Source organism: Megalops cyprinoides, chromosome 3, assembly GCF_013368585.1.
Source record: "Megalops cyprinoides isolate fMegCyp1 chromosome 3, fMegCyp1.pri, whole genome shotgun sequence".
Classification (NCBI taxonomy): Eukaryota; Metazoa; Chordata; class Actinopteri; order Elopiformes; family Megalopidae; genus Megalops; species Megalops cyprinoides.
In genome coordinates this window covers 12242587-12254686 of record NC_050585.1, presented here as the reverse complement: position 1 = coordinate 12254686, position 12100 = coordinate 12242587, and the positions used below count along the sequence as shown (strand labels likewise).

General features: G+C 51.5%; 1 protein-coding gene across 5 annotated transcripts in view; it reads right to left on the bottom strand.

The window, feature by feature from the left end:
• Positions 1 to 238: 238 nt before the first annotated feature.
• mtmr4 (myotubularin related protein 4) overlaps positions 239 to 12100 on the bottom strand; it is a 67184-nt gene continuing 55322 nt past the window's right edge. For 4 of the 5 annotated variants that reach the window (XM_036523262.1, XM_036523261.1, XM_036523260.1 and 1 more), the window contains 12 exons: positions 10574 to 10687; positions 10029 to 10213; positions 8387 to 8515; positions 7791 to 7902; positions 6883 to 7078; positions 6407 to 6592; positions 5787 to 5957; positions 5185 to 5339; positions 3511 to 4813; positions 3052 to 3189; positions 2814 to 2902; positions 239 to 2214 (listed from right to left, as the gene is read on the bottom strand). In XM_036523262.1, coding sequence (XP_036379155.1) covers positions 2037 to 2214; positions 2814 to 2902; positions 3052 to 3189; positions 3511 to 4813; positions 5185 to 5339; positions 5787 to 5957; positions 6407 to 6592; positions 6883 to 7078; positions 7791 to 7902; positions 8387 to 8515; positions 10029 to 10213; positions 10574 to 10687 — 2956 coding nt within the window. In that variant the 3' untranslated portion in view covers positions 239 to 2036. The remainder of the gene's footprint in view (positions 2215 to 2813; positions 2903 to 3051; positions 3190 to 3510; positions 4814 to 5184; positions 5340 to 5786; positions 5958 to 6406; positions 6593 to 6882; positions 7079 to 7790; positions 7903 to 8386; positions 8516 to 10028; positions 10214 to 10573; positions 10688 to 12100) is intronic. The other variant, XM_036523259.1, reaches the window with a different exon arrangement.

The following is a 12100-nucleotide window of genomic DNA, read 5'->3' as shown; positions in this document are numbered from 1 at the left end:
TTTCATACAACTCCAAGAGCCTCAAATGATTAAAAAATATTTAACCATTATTTTATCAGGTATGGACAACTGAGGACCAGTTCTCTTTATTAAGTCACTGCATTGCTGAACAAGCTGATGACGTGGAGCTGTTGGCCACAGTAGAGGAGTGTCAGAAAGAACCTTCAGTTGTGGTATGACACCGACTGGGCGTCTCACTGAATATAATGAAGAAGACACATTAGAAGCAAATCCCTGATATAGATATATATATCTTTTTATTTAACCCATGGGATTTCACTTGTACAGTGCAATTCTTTACAACAAGTATTCACTAGGTGACAGTTTAGCCACTAGTACAGATTGGATTACTAGATATATTACATTTCTGGGTTCTCTTTTTGCCTTCATTAACACCACTGAAAGACAGACCCAAAACATTAGGCAACAGAGAAGGCCTGCTAAGTAATTCAATTTTCACAGTTTTTTTTTTCATTCAAACTTTTAACCTAATTTTCATTTCCCTGTTGAGCTCACAGAAAAAAAAATCTCCTTCTCGGTAAGCAGCTAGCTATTTGTACCATTAACTTATCAAGCAATTCCAATTAGTTACCTGGACATCATCCGTCATGGAAAAAAGGTAAAAAAATAAACAACAAAAAAAAGATGGCACTATTGTTTTTTTGAGGAACACCATCCAACGATACACATACCTTTTAAGAGAACAGTGTGTGGGAACCATGACCAAAAAGAAAGATTTTCATAGTACTTTTGTACGTTCTTATGGAGCTTCCATGCCTTCATGTAATGTTTAAAGATGTTTCCCTTTGAGAAAGGAAAAGGGTTCGATATATAAGGATACTACTATGTTGTGGAAAGACAGTTACTGTACACTTTGACTTCAAAAGCCTCCTGATAAGCACACTTCGAACATTCCTTCACCAGACTCCTTTGCCTCTGTGTTGATCAAACAGCCAAACTGCTTTAGAGTGTGAGTTTCTTTAGTGAGGACCTATTGTTGGAAATTGAGAGTATGGTGTAACTAGGAACAACATTCCGTTTCAAAAACACAAGGACGGCTTTGCCTCACCTGAACCGTTTAAAACTTATTTCTCTGACAGGCTGTTTTGCTAAATGTTGTCTCTCTCTCTCCCAAAAGAAACAGGTAAACCTGGTGGAGAGTCTCGGCCCTGACCGCGATCGCAAACTGAAGAACATCACGACAATGCTATATTCAGGTTAGCGTTGAAAAGACACAGATCTGCATAACTGTGATATTTAAAATACACTGCAAGAACAGACAAGTACACAACCAATCTACGCACATAAACATAAACCGTGTCAGCTTTTCAGTTTTTTTTTTTTTCTGTCTCTCTCCGTTTTCGAACATTACATTCAGGCTCCAGTTGAGGCCCACAAGAAGATACAACAGCGTTCACAGAAGATTTCTCCCTTTTGCTCTTGTTTGGTCTCGAATTCCCTCAAATATACAACAGCTTGTAGTGCACAAAAATGAAAAATAAATGTCAAATACTGTAGCAGCATTTTAAATAGTAAGCCTCCGTTATACTGATCCAAGGCCCGGGAGTCCCGACACTTCAGTGGATGAGAGATTGTCTCTGGGTGGCGTGTCGCAGGATGCACAGCTCATGGTGCATAGCTTTGAAATGAGCGCTGGACAGAGGTGGGCTCACCTACGGCTCCCGATGGCGGGCCCAGCCCGGCGGCCATCGCAGCAGGACGCTGCGGCCTTAAGGCTGGAAACACAGTCGCTGTGGGGAGGGGGGGGGTCGTTGCGTCGACGGGACCCAACCCCTCAAAACCCTCTCTTTCCTCCCTCTATAATCTCTCTCTCTCTCTCTCTCTCTCTGTCTCTCCGCGTCGCTCACAGTGCCCTCCGTAAGCTTTGGCTCCAAGAACACTGAGTCCTCACCCGCAGCCAAGACCAGGGGGGCGGGGTGGGGGTAGGGTGGGTGGGGCTTGGCTCGTCTGTTGAAAGTGGTGTGTCAAGAAGTGGCACCTTGTTAAGGGCGGGGGCAGGGGGCGGGGCCAGGCCCTCAGCTGGAGGCGGTGGCGATGGGCTTCTTCAGCTGCTGGCTCCTGATCTCGCGCGTCCTGGACTCCAGGAGCAGGTCGTGGCAGGAGTTGCACACCAGCACGGGGTCGTACAGCTGCTGGTCGGGGATGGGCAGCTTCAGGTGGCAGCAGTCCTTGCAGAACACGTTGCCGCAGTTCCTGAGGAGGCAGGGGGATACCAGAAGGTTCAGAATGTCTTGCTGTAATGGCATGGTAAAGTGAGGGAGCTGCTGTTTCGCCTTTACTAAGAAAGGACAGTAAACTACAGGCTTAAAATAATGTATTCATCTCTATCTGTGAATATCTATCCCTTTTTTCTATAAGAAAAAGCACTCTACACTAGTTGAGCACTTAACTCAGTATCTTACTGACCTCTTGTAAGACTTCTCAATAACTGCTCTTAGCACAGTGATGCACTTATTTGGAAGTCGCTCTGGGTAAGAGCGTCTGCTAATTGACGTAATGTAATGTAATGTAATGTATTGACATGGTTCAAGACTCAAAGACAACTCGATGTTAGGGCCATTAATTATGCAGTTATCTTTAGTCCAGAACATCTGTATCACTTCTGTAGAATCAAGAGGACTCTTTCAGAGCTCAACTGCAATGTGGCAACAGTTTTCTTCTATTACAATGTTAAAGGCAGCATTCCAATCCGTATTGTTATGCTTTCTGCTAATACTGTACGCAACAGGCTCCACTCTCCACTGAGTTTTGAGTTGCCTATGAGAAGAAAAAGGAAACGAAAGGTGACCCACCTGCAGTGGTGGCGTCGCTTGGCTATCCAGAACTCACAGTCGCAGCTGAAGCAGTGGGAGGCCATGTGATCGGGGACCCACCGGGTGACCTGTGACGGGAGGAGAGGGACAGCAGTGTCAGAGCGGAGCGGCGACCGGGCCACGGCGGCGGCAGGGGGGGAGAGACGGCGGGAAGAGGAGGAGAGGAGGAGGAAGGGAGGACGGAGGGAGAAAAGGAGAAGTAGGGAAGAGAAGAAACCTGGAGGAGGCAATCAGGCACGCTGACCTCTGTGTCCTTCCGCTCCACGCGGTCCCAGCTGCCTTCAGAGAAGCGGTCCTCGCTGTGGTCGGACAGCGAGTCCTCCTCATCGCTGTCGTCCGACTCCCGCAGGCATGTCTGCAACAGAGAGAAAGGCACAGGGTGAGGAGACAGCAGCGGGGTGCTCTTCCTCATCAGTGTGCACTCTGTACATGTGACAGACTGACGACAGTCCATACAGAGGCCTGAGCGCTGACTGCAGATCAAGTCATGGACAGACACGTGCGGGTGTTTCGTGCATTTCAAGGATGTCTGATCCTGTCATACTGAGGACAACGGTAGGACAACTGTGCGCACATGCTGTGAAATGAGATCACAGTCGGTGGCAGCCGGTGCGTTAGTACTAATACTGCATGTCGAGCGGAGGGAAGTGTGTGAATGCGTAGGCGGGTCACTCACGATGTCGTCCTCGTAGTCGACGTCGGGCTCGGAGGGCGGGGTGCAGTACTGCTTGCTCTCCAGCCTCATCTGCAGCTGCCGCACCTGCCTGCGCAGCACCTCCACCTCCTGCTTGTATCCGGCCTCGATCTGCCGCAGCCGCTGCTGCACCGCGTCCATGGGCACCGGCAGCCCGTCGTCGTCCAGGTAGGCGGGGGCCGGCGCCGGGGGCGGGGGCGACAGCGGCGGCGGGAGCTGGCGGGACGAGCAGCTGAGGGCGGCGTAGCCGGAGCTCCGGACGGCGGACAGCCAGCTGGAGTGGACGGGGCTGCAGGCGGGGCGGGCGCCCTCCCTGCGGCAGCACGGTGCCCCGCTGGGCGCCATGCCCTGGGCGCGGAGCAGCTTGCCCGCCAGCCGCCGGCTCTGGTATCCCGGCTGCAGGGCCCTGCAGAGCCCCGCCTCGGCGGCGCAGGACGACGGCACCAGCCCCAGGCTCTCCCAGCGGGAGCCCAGCAGGGTGAACTCGCTCAGCTGGCTCTGGGAGATCAGCCTCCGCGTCGTCCTGGTGCCGTCTGGGTGGGCGTGGCCCGTGTGCCCTGCCTCCGCTGTGGCTTCCTCTTCCTCCTCTTCCTCCTCGTCCTCGGGCTCCTCCTCCGTGCTCGCGCCCTTGGAGTGCGGCGGAGATGCCCTCGGCTGGGGGACCGCGTGTGTCTTGTTGGAGTTGTCCATCAGTGGGGCGGGGGGGAGGAGCTCCATGGCCGTTGCGGGCACTGAGGGGCCCTCCGTGGGGCCCAGCAGAGGGGTGTGGCCATTGGGGAGCATGTGGGCGTCTGCACTAAGTGAGGGGGGGCTGTCAGCAGTCCGTGACTCCCTCTCCACTTCCTGTGACAGGGGCGGGAGTGGGAGTGGGGCGCCGTTGAGGAGGGGCGGGGCCTGGGGGAGGAGGGGCATGGGTTGGAAGGTGTAGGCATCCCCCTCCTGGGCAGGGGGTGAGAGCACAGAGGGCAGGGGCTGTGTGGTGAGACAGGGCTCCTTAAGGGCAATATAGTCCTCACTGTCCTGCCCGTTCTCCTCAGAAACTGTGGGTGGATCCTGGAGGCCAGTCTCCGCCTCCAGGCCCTCTCCCTCCCCTTCCGTGTCCACCGTGGCCTCCTCGGGGCTGTCGGCCTCGGCCACGGCCCCTCCCACGGCAGACACGGGCTCGAGCGCGGGCCGGCCCTCTTGGCAGTGCTTGTTGAGGTTGGGGTCACTGGAGGTGCGAGTCAGCGGTACGCCGTTCTCACAAGCAGAGACCAGGTTGTCCATCGAGCGCGTCTTGGGAAGCCTGCAGGAGACATCAGCTTCACTGAATCACCTGAAAATTTCTCTCTGGCTGTTATGCTTCCTTGTATTGCCACAAGGAGGCGCTCTGTACAAGAGTAAATCTGACTATTCATTCTAAACCTGAACTTCAGCTCTCAGCTGACGTAACCAAAACACACTTTTGTAATACAAAGAATCATTTAAGAAGCACGTATATAAATATTTTCCATCCCATAAACCTTAAGGCTTTGAGTTTTCTCTGACACTCTTAGTGTGAATATAGCCCGCTCGTGGTTTGGCGCATATTATTTTGTTATGCTTCCGTCTGCCTGTGAGCTGTGCGCTCGTGTGGGTAGACAGGCATGGCTGCAGCTGATTTGTTGAGAGACTGACCTATCGAGCGAGCGGGAGGTGAGCTCCTCCCCCTGAGTGGAGGGGGACAGGTAGAGCTCCACAGCGTCCTCGGCAGCAGTGCAGGGGGAGGAGGTGGGCAGGTACACGGCCGTCCACAGCTGCAGGGCCCGCGTGTGGCACACGGGCTGCAGGACCTGAGAGAGAGAGACAGACAGACAGACAGACAGACAGACAGAGAGAGAGAGAGAGGGAGAGAGAGAGGGAGAGAGAGAGAGAATTGAATTGAATTGAGAGAGAGAGAGAGAGAGAGAGAGAGAGACAGAGCTGGTCAGAGGCCATCTCATTGGTCAGAGCCAGTCACCTCTAAGCACAGCTTTGCACTGCAGTTTCCTTCTCTCCAGCAGACAGACACATGCTCTAAGCAACAGTGCTGGAGATAATAGATTACACAGATTACAAATCTCCAAAACCGGTGCACACAGCAGTACAAACATGAATGACACATTTATGCTTTCATGGTATCAATTCTGTCTCCTGTGATGTCCTTCAGCCTTTTTCATGGACTAGAACAGATCCTTTCATGTGACATTACTACACTAACGCAGCAGTCAGCTGTGGTACAGGACGGTGCCGGCGGTTACCATGTCGTGACTGGGGATGTAGAGAAAGTTCTGGAAGTTCTTGTTGCCGGTGCGAAGCAGGGACCAGACGGAGCAGGTGCGCTTGTAGATGTTGCGGGCCTCCCTCTCCCTGGCGTTGTTGCACAGGAAGGTGCCGTACAGACAGGAGTAGGTGTGCTGCACCAGTTTCACCTGCAAGCACAGCCCCGCACACACACACGATAAGGGATTCTGTGTTTTCCACTGCAATCAGAACTTTTATGACATCAGTAAATCCTTACATAGTACATCCTTACATACATATACTCCATACACACCCCTGGCCAGCAGACATTAAACAATAATTCAACTAATAAGTCCAATTCACAATTAAATAACTATTGTTAGAAACCCTGGGGAGTATTTGGTACAACATAACCAAACAAGACATTCAGGTCAAAACAGGGCATACAAGAGAGAAGCCACTAATCAGCTTTAAAAGTACTGTAAAATGTGGACGTGGTAAAAACAGTATCAAACTGTAAAGTGCAGAGAGATGAACATTAAAGTTATGCTAATTTCTTTTTCATGCTTGTTGTTGACAGTCTCTGACTGCAGTCTCCTCTGGAGCAGTAAAGGAAGCAGGTGGCGGCTGAGCTGACCAGGAATGCCTCGTTGAACTCAAAGAGGCAGGGGAACTGCTTGAGCAGCTGGTGCACGCAGTCCAGCCACTGCAGGAAGACGGGGCACTGCTCGCTGACGTCGTCCGCGTTCTCCTGGTGGCCGCAGCGGTCCCCGAACTTGTGCCCGTAGTCCAGCCACTCCGTCTCCACCAGCACCTGAAAGCCCTGGAGCAGGTGTGGTCAGTTACCCATTCAGTTGCATTGCCTTTCATTACACGCATTTAGCGGATGCTCTTATCCAGAGCGACTTTGTAAAAAAAAAAAAAAAAAAAAAAAAAAAACTATGTTATACATATATACAGCTGGATATGTACAGCTTACTGAGGCAATTGTGGGTTACGTACCTTGCCCAAGAGGGGAACTGAACCAGCAACCTTTTGGTTACGAGTCTTGCATCTTAACCACTACGCTACACTGCATAAAATTTAGAAGTACCGGGTACAGAGCAGGCCTACCTCCAGTGTCCTGTAGTAGGGGTCCAGCAGGATTTTGGCCAGGGCCACTATCTGTGGGGTGCGGTCCCAGCCGTCCGAGCAGTGCACCAGCACAGGCCGGCCCTCCCTCTCCACTGCTGAACACACCAGGGTGGCTGCCTTCAGCATGACGGACAGGTGCTGGAGCCAACGGGTGCTCTCCAGAGCAGACAGCCAGCTATGTGGAAACGCGTAAGCACCAATCAGCAACGCCTAATTCTCAAATCTTCAACAGATGATTCAGCCACAGCTGCCTGTGACTGCCTAATGAAAGGTAAACCTGGCCATCAGTTCTGCAAATACAGAAATCCATCCCCAAACACCATTCTACCATCTATGGATTCCACGTGTCTATGGTCTCCCATATGTATACCATTTTGTCAACCGCTAAAAGTTGAGTCTGAAGATCAGAACATTTATTGTTGTTTCATTTCATCTTGGCTTTAATTCTGCTTTTGTGCATTTAGTAACCCCATCCAGGAGATAACTCAGAAGACAACTCCACAGGTGGTGAGGAATGGCTGCACTCTAAGAGACTGCAAACCTTGAGTGCTTTGGGTGGCTGGGTTTGCCCTGCACTAGTTGACCTACACAATGCGAGGTGCTAATTCGGACTGAAGAAATAACTTGTGAATACCTTTTCATCGCATGGCTCAACATTTTAAGAGAGGCCACCGCGCTGAAAACTAAGCACACCGACGCTATTCGTGTGCATGTGATGTCAGCGGTGATGTTACCATCTCAGGTTGAACACATGCTATACGCAGAGAGACAGTTAACATGTAGACATAACCTCCGGCAGTCTGACTGGGCTGCAGATATGTTCCTCCCCCTCGTCGGTGTAGTGTTTCTGGGCACGGGATGATGAAAGGTCGGGCGGATCCACTTACTTGCCAGGGTCCGGGATCTGGCTGCAAACGGCACGCAGAGATTGGAAGCTGTTCCTGATGGAGTGGATGTTGGCCATGCCCATGAACATCACCTCGCAGTTGGGGTAGTATTCTGCACGGACAGAAACACACCAAGGGGCAGGGTCAAGAAAGGGTTGCCTTACCCTCAGCCAACGACAGTGCGGGCCGCACTGCCCGGCAGCGACCGTCTGATTGGTCGGGTGGGGGAGGGAGGGGAGGGGCAGGGGCAGGGCTGGATGGGAAGTGGGGCAGATGGGGTCGACCTCCCGCTGACCCACAGGGCACCCTGATTTATACTCCGGATCAGGTGGTAGTCCGTCTCCAATTCTATGAAAGCAGCAGGAAATGAGAGACGGGTGCGTGACGCAGCCAAAGGGGTCACGTCTGTCTCGATGGCCGAGCGGGGAAGACAGCTGGAACATGACATCCACCCGCAACGTGAGAACGGCCCATCAGCTGAGCCGGGCATGTTCAGAACGCGCCGTGGACGGGGGCCGAGGGAGGACAGGATGAATGGCCGAGCCGGGGGTGGTGGGGATGGGCTGGCGTGGCCGTCTGGCACCGCCGGCACTCACCTTCGCACTCGCAGCCGCCTCCCTTGGCTCGGTTGGCCACGGCGGCGGTGTAGGAGCGGGCGTCCAGGATCAGCAGCTTCTGCGGCGTGGCGCTGCCATCCAGACTGGGACAGGCAGTCAGAGAGGAGTCTGGGAGGTGGGGGGAGAGGCTGGCGTTAACAGCGAGGTCGATAGCAATGACAGTGCTCCAATCACGAGGATCAATGCTGCTTCCTGATGACATAACAAACCCGTCACACTATCCTCACAGAAGTGACTGAAGGGGCACAACTTTAACGAATCTGATGGCTTTTCAGAAACAAAGTATATAAATTCTCCATGTATAAGACAAAAATTAGGGCATGTATGTTGGTCAGCCTTCGACATTTTCAGGGTTTTTCTCATGTTTGTATACAGAGCACTCCTCCAGGTACTCCAGGTACACCTCAGCCTGGGCTGGAATTGGCCTCTGTTGGCTAACTTTCTGATCTGATACTGAGCTTGGCCAAAGAGACCAGGGGGGAGGTAGGTGTAGTTTATTATGATACTGTTGAATGATGAATGAGAACACAGCCTTCCACAAATACGCAGTGCAGAAAGGCAATGGAAAGATGAAAAGGGAGATCAGCATCCGGGACAGTGAGCCGAAACCTTACACTCCACATAGAGATACGCCAAAGAGAGTGAGACATGCTGGATATGGGGAGACTACAGCAGGGAGGAAATGATACTAAATCCTTTCAGAATATGGACCCTGCTGTACGGAATGAAACATACATAAAGCTATAGCTGCATGGACCTGACCCCAGCTAGCCCTGATCTAGGACTACTCGTCTCCTTTATCCAAACTGATCCCGAGATTTAAAACATACATTTTTCAAATTCCTCTGTATTTCTTGGCACAATAAAACACTGTGTTTCCAAGGAAATCGGCTCCAATAAACCCGCAGAACCCGCGAGCAGACTTTAGCATTCAGCTTTAGACGAAGCGCGCCGAGCTCCTGCGGACCGAAGGTCATTACAGAGGCTTTCGGGGGGAAAGTCTCCAGAGCTGCGTTTTTGCCATCCTCGTGGCCTCCTTCCCGTTCATTTCAATGTCACCCGCGCGCCGAGATGTGGCGACTGGCTCTCGCAATGAGCCAGCATTCTTGGCCTCGGACACGTAAACAGAGTAGCAAAACAACCCCCCCCCCTCGCCGTACATTCGGCTCACAATGTGCTTCTGTCTCGGCGCATCCGGCTGTCGTCTCGGAACGTTAATTTTCCCCTCTGTCCCGGTGCATGTGTCGATCTGAGGCGCGTAATTGAAATGGCACTTTCCCAAAGGGGTTATTTTTAGAAAATGTCTTCATTTCTTTCCGCCGTTTCGAATTTGTTTTTTCCACCCCACAGAAATTTAATTGGGGTGTCTTTTTGGCAGATGAATAAATTAGTTTATTTCTCATAACTGCAGTGATAACAGCCTCTTTGTCTTTGTACTACCTGGTAAAAAAAAAAAAAACGAGACAGCTTGAACATGAGGCTGTCCTTCTCTGATGAAGTAATAACACAAAGCATCTGTTTGTGGAGCAGACTCAGGGCCCGGGATTATCTGCAGGCCCACTGGGGCCCGGTCCCTGTGGGTTGTGCCGTCTTGGTGGGGGGGATGGGGGGCGTGGCTCACCGAAGTCGCTGTCGGAGTTGTCGGCTCCCTCCGTGCGGGGCCTGCAGGTGGAGCGGGTGCCCGGGTCCAGCAGGCAGGCCTTGGCGATGGAGGTGACCAGGTACTCGTCCTCCTTGTTCCTCCAGCCCCACCAGCTGATCTCCGGCTGGCTGCAGCGCGCGATCACCGCGCCGTTGCGCTGGTGCCTGGCAGGTCCCGATGGAAATAGAGCAGGCGGTTATTGTGACGCAAAAAACGCCGCTGGATAATGCAGGCTGAAAAACGGGCTTGATTAATGAGCAGGTCCAGAACTGAACACACCAGGGCAATGCAACTGAGGTCCTGGAGGGATCTAATCTAAAAGGTTTTCCAGCTCTGTTTGAGGCACTAACAGTCACAGAACTGGGGAGAGAAGCTAAATTGGTTCAATCAGGATGGTAATTCATTGAATCAAGTGGTTAAGTGCTTGGCTGGAACACAGGCCTCAGGATATTATGGTTTTTCGGACCATGAGGGGGCAATGTGTTGCGCAGAGTGTGTGTGCGTCTGTGTGTGTCAGGGCACACCTGTAGACCACCACTGGGATCCTCTTCCAGGACCTGAAGGACGCCACGCTCTCAAGCTCTTTGTCTGTGATCCAAACTGGGACCAGCAGCTTCTGAGGGTAGCTGGAGCACAGCCTGGCACAGCAGGGAGAGAGGGAGAGATGGTGAGGAACCTGTGATCCAAAACACTGATCATGCAACAGTCAATACACTCATTCAGTACACTCAGGCAACACCCTGTAGGTATAAATATTATACTTGTATTGTTCTGCTCATATTTATCTGAATTTTATACGCATTGTTGGTTGTTGTTATCATTGCTATCATTATCAACAGAGGGATGAGCACACCTGGTACACTGGCGCCCCAATTTTATTTTGGTTTCGTAATCACTTACTTATTGGGACAAAAAACACAGCTACTGGAAAATATTAATTCAGATTTTCCAATCTGAAATGAATTCAAGGCATTTAACAAAGTGTCACAATGAGGGAAAGCACAGCTTTTTCTACACAAATTGTAATGGGCATGGCCAGAGAGGATTTACACCTGAAACAAAGCAATTAATCTTATGAGCAGCACAGAGCCTCAGACACAGTTGACAGAAGAGCCTTGCTTAAATCCCTTCAATAAACCTACAGAAAAACACAATCAATACCACTCATCCATCACTGCACAACACACTGATTGCGCGCACACTCACACACACTATTCATACACAGATACACACAAACATGCCCAACTGATGAGACACAGACTCATTCGTTTCAATTTTCGGTTGCACCACATTCATTCAATGGATGCAAAACATATAAAGTTAACACTGGAATGTGGAAACGTTGGCACACGAGTGCCACATCTCTCATCTCTCAACATCGTTCTCTCTCCTGTAGCTCTCTTTACCCACCCTCCCTCTGTCAGACAGCTCTCTCCCTCTCTTTCCCCCTACACTTTTCTCGTCTTGGCTCCTGTATTTCTCTCCCATGATCACTTGCACGTCTCTTTCCTACAGCTCGCTCTCCCTCCCTCTCCCGCCCCACCAGCCCCCCCCCCACCCCCAGCCTGCTGCCTCCTTCCTCCCGTATCCTGGCAGCCTGTTCAGGCTCTTGCCACTGACTTGTGCTGATTCATCAGGAACAGCAGGCCTTGATCTGCTCTAATTACACACCTCAGCTGGGAGGCCCTCTGGAGAGACAATCGCAGGCCCTCAAAGCAACACATACCCCCCCCCCACTGCGCCTGCTGTATTTATTGTAGAAAAAGCCCTGGAAATTGTGTGCGCTCATGTGCGACTGTAAGGTGCGCGTGTGTGTGTGTGTGTGTGTGTGCGTGCGTGCGTGCGGAGCCATAAGCCAATCAGTGTTTTCACTGTGGTGCGTACATGTAGAGTGGAACAACCAGCTTTCACTACCTTGTCTCTCACTGTGCAAGTAGGCTACGACAAAGAAAACCTTTCCTCGATAATTACAGATCTTCAAACTTTTCGTTCCGCTTAACAGAATATAGTTTCTATAAAAAATATTTCCATCCATTTCATAACCAACAGCT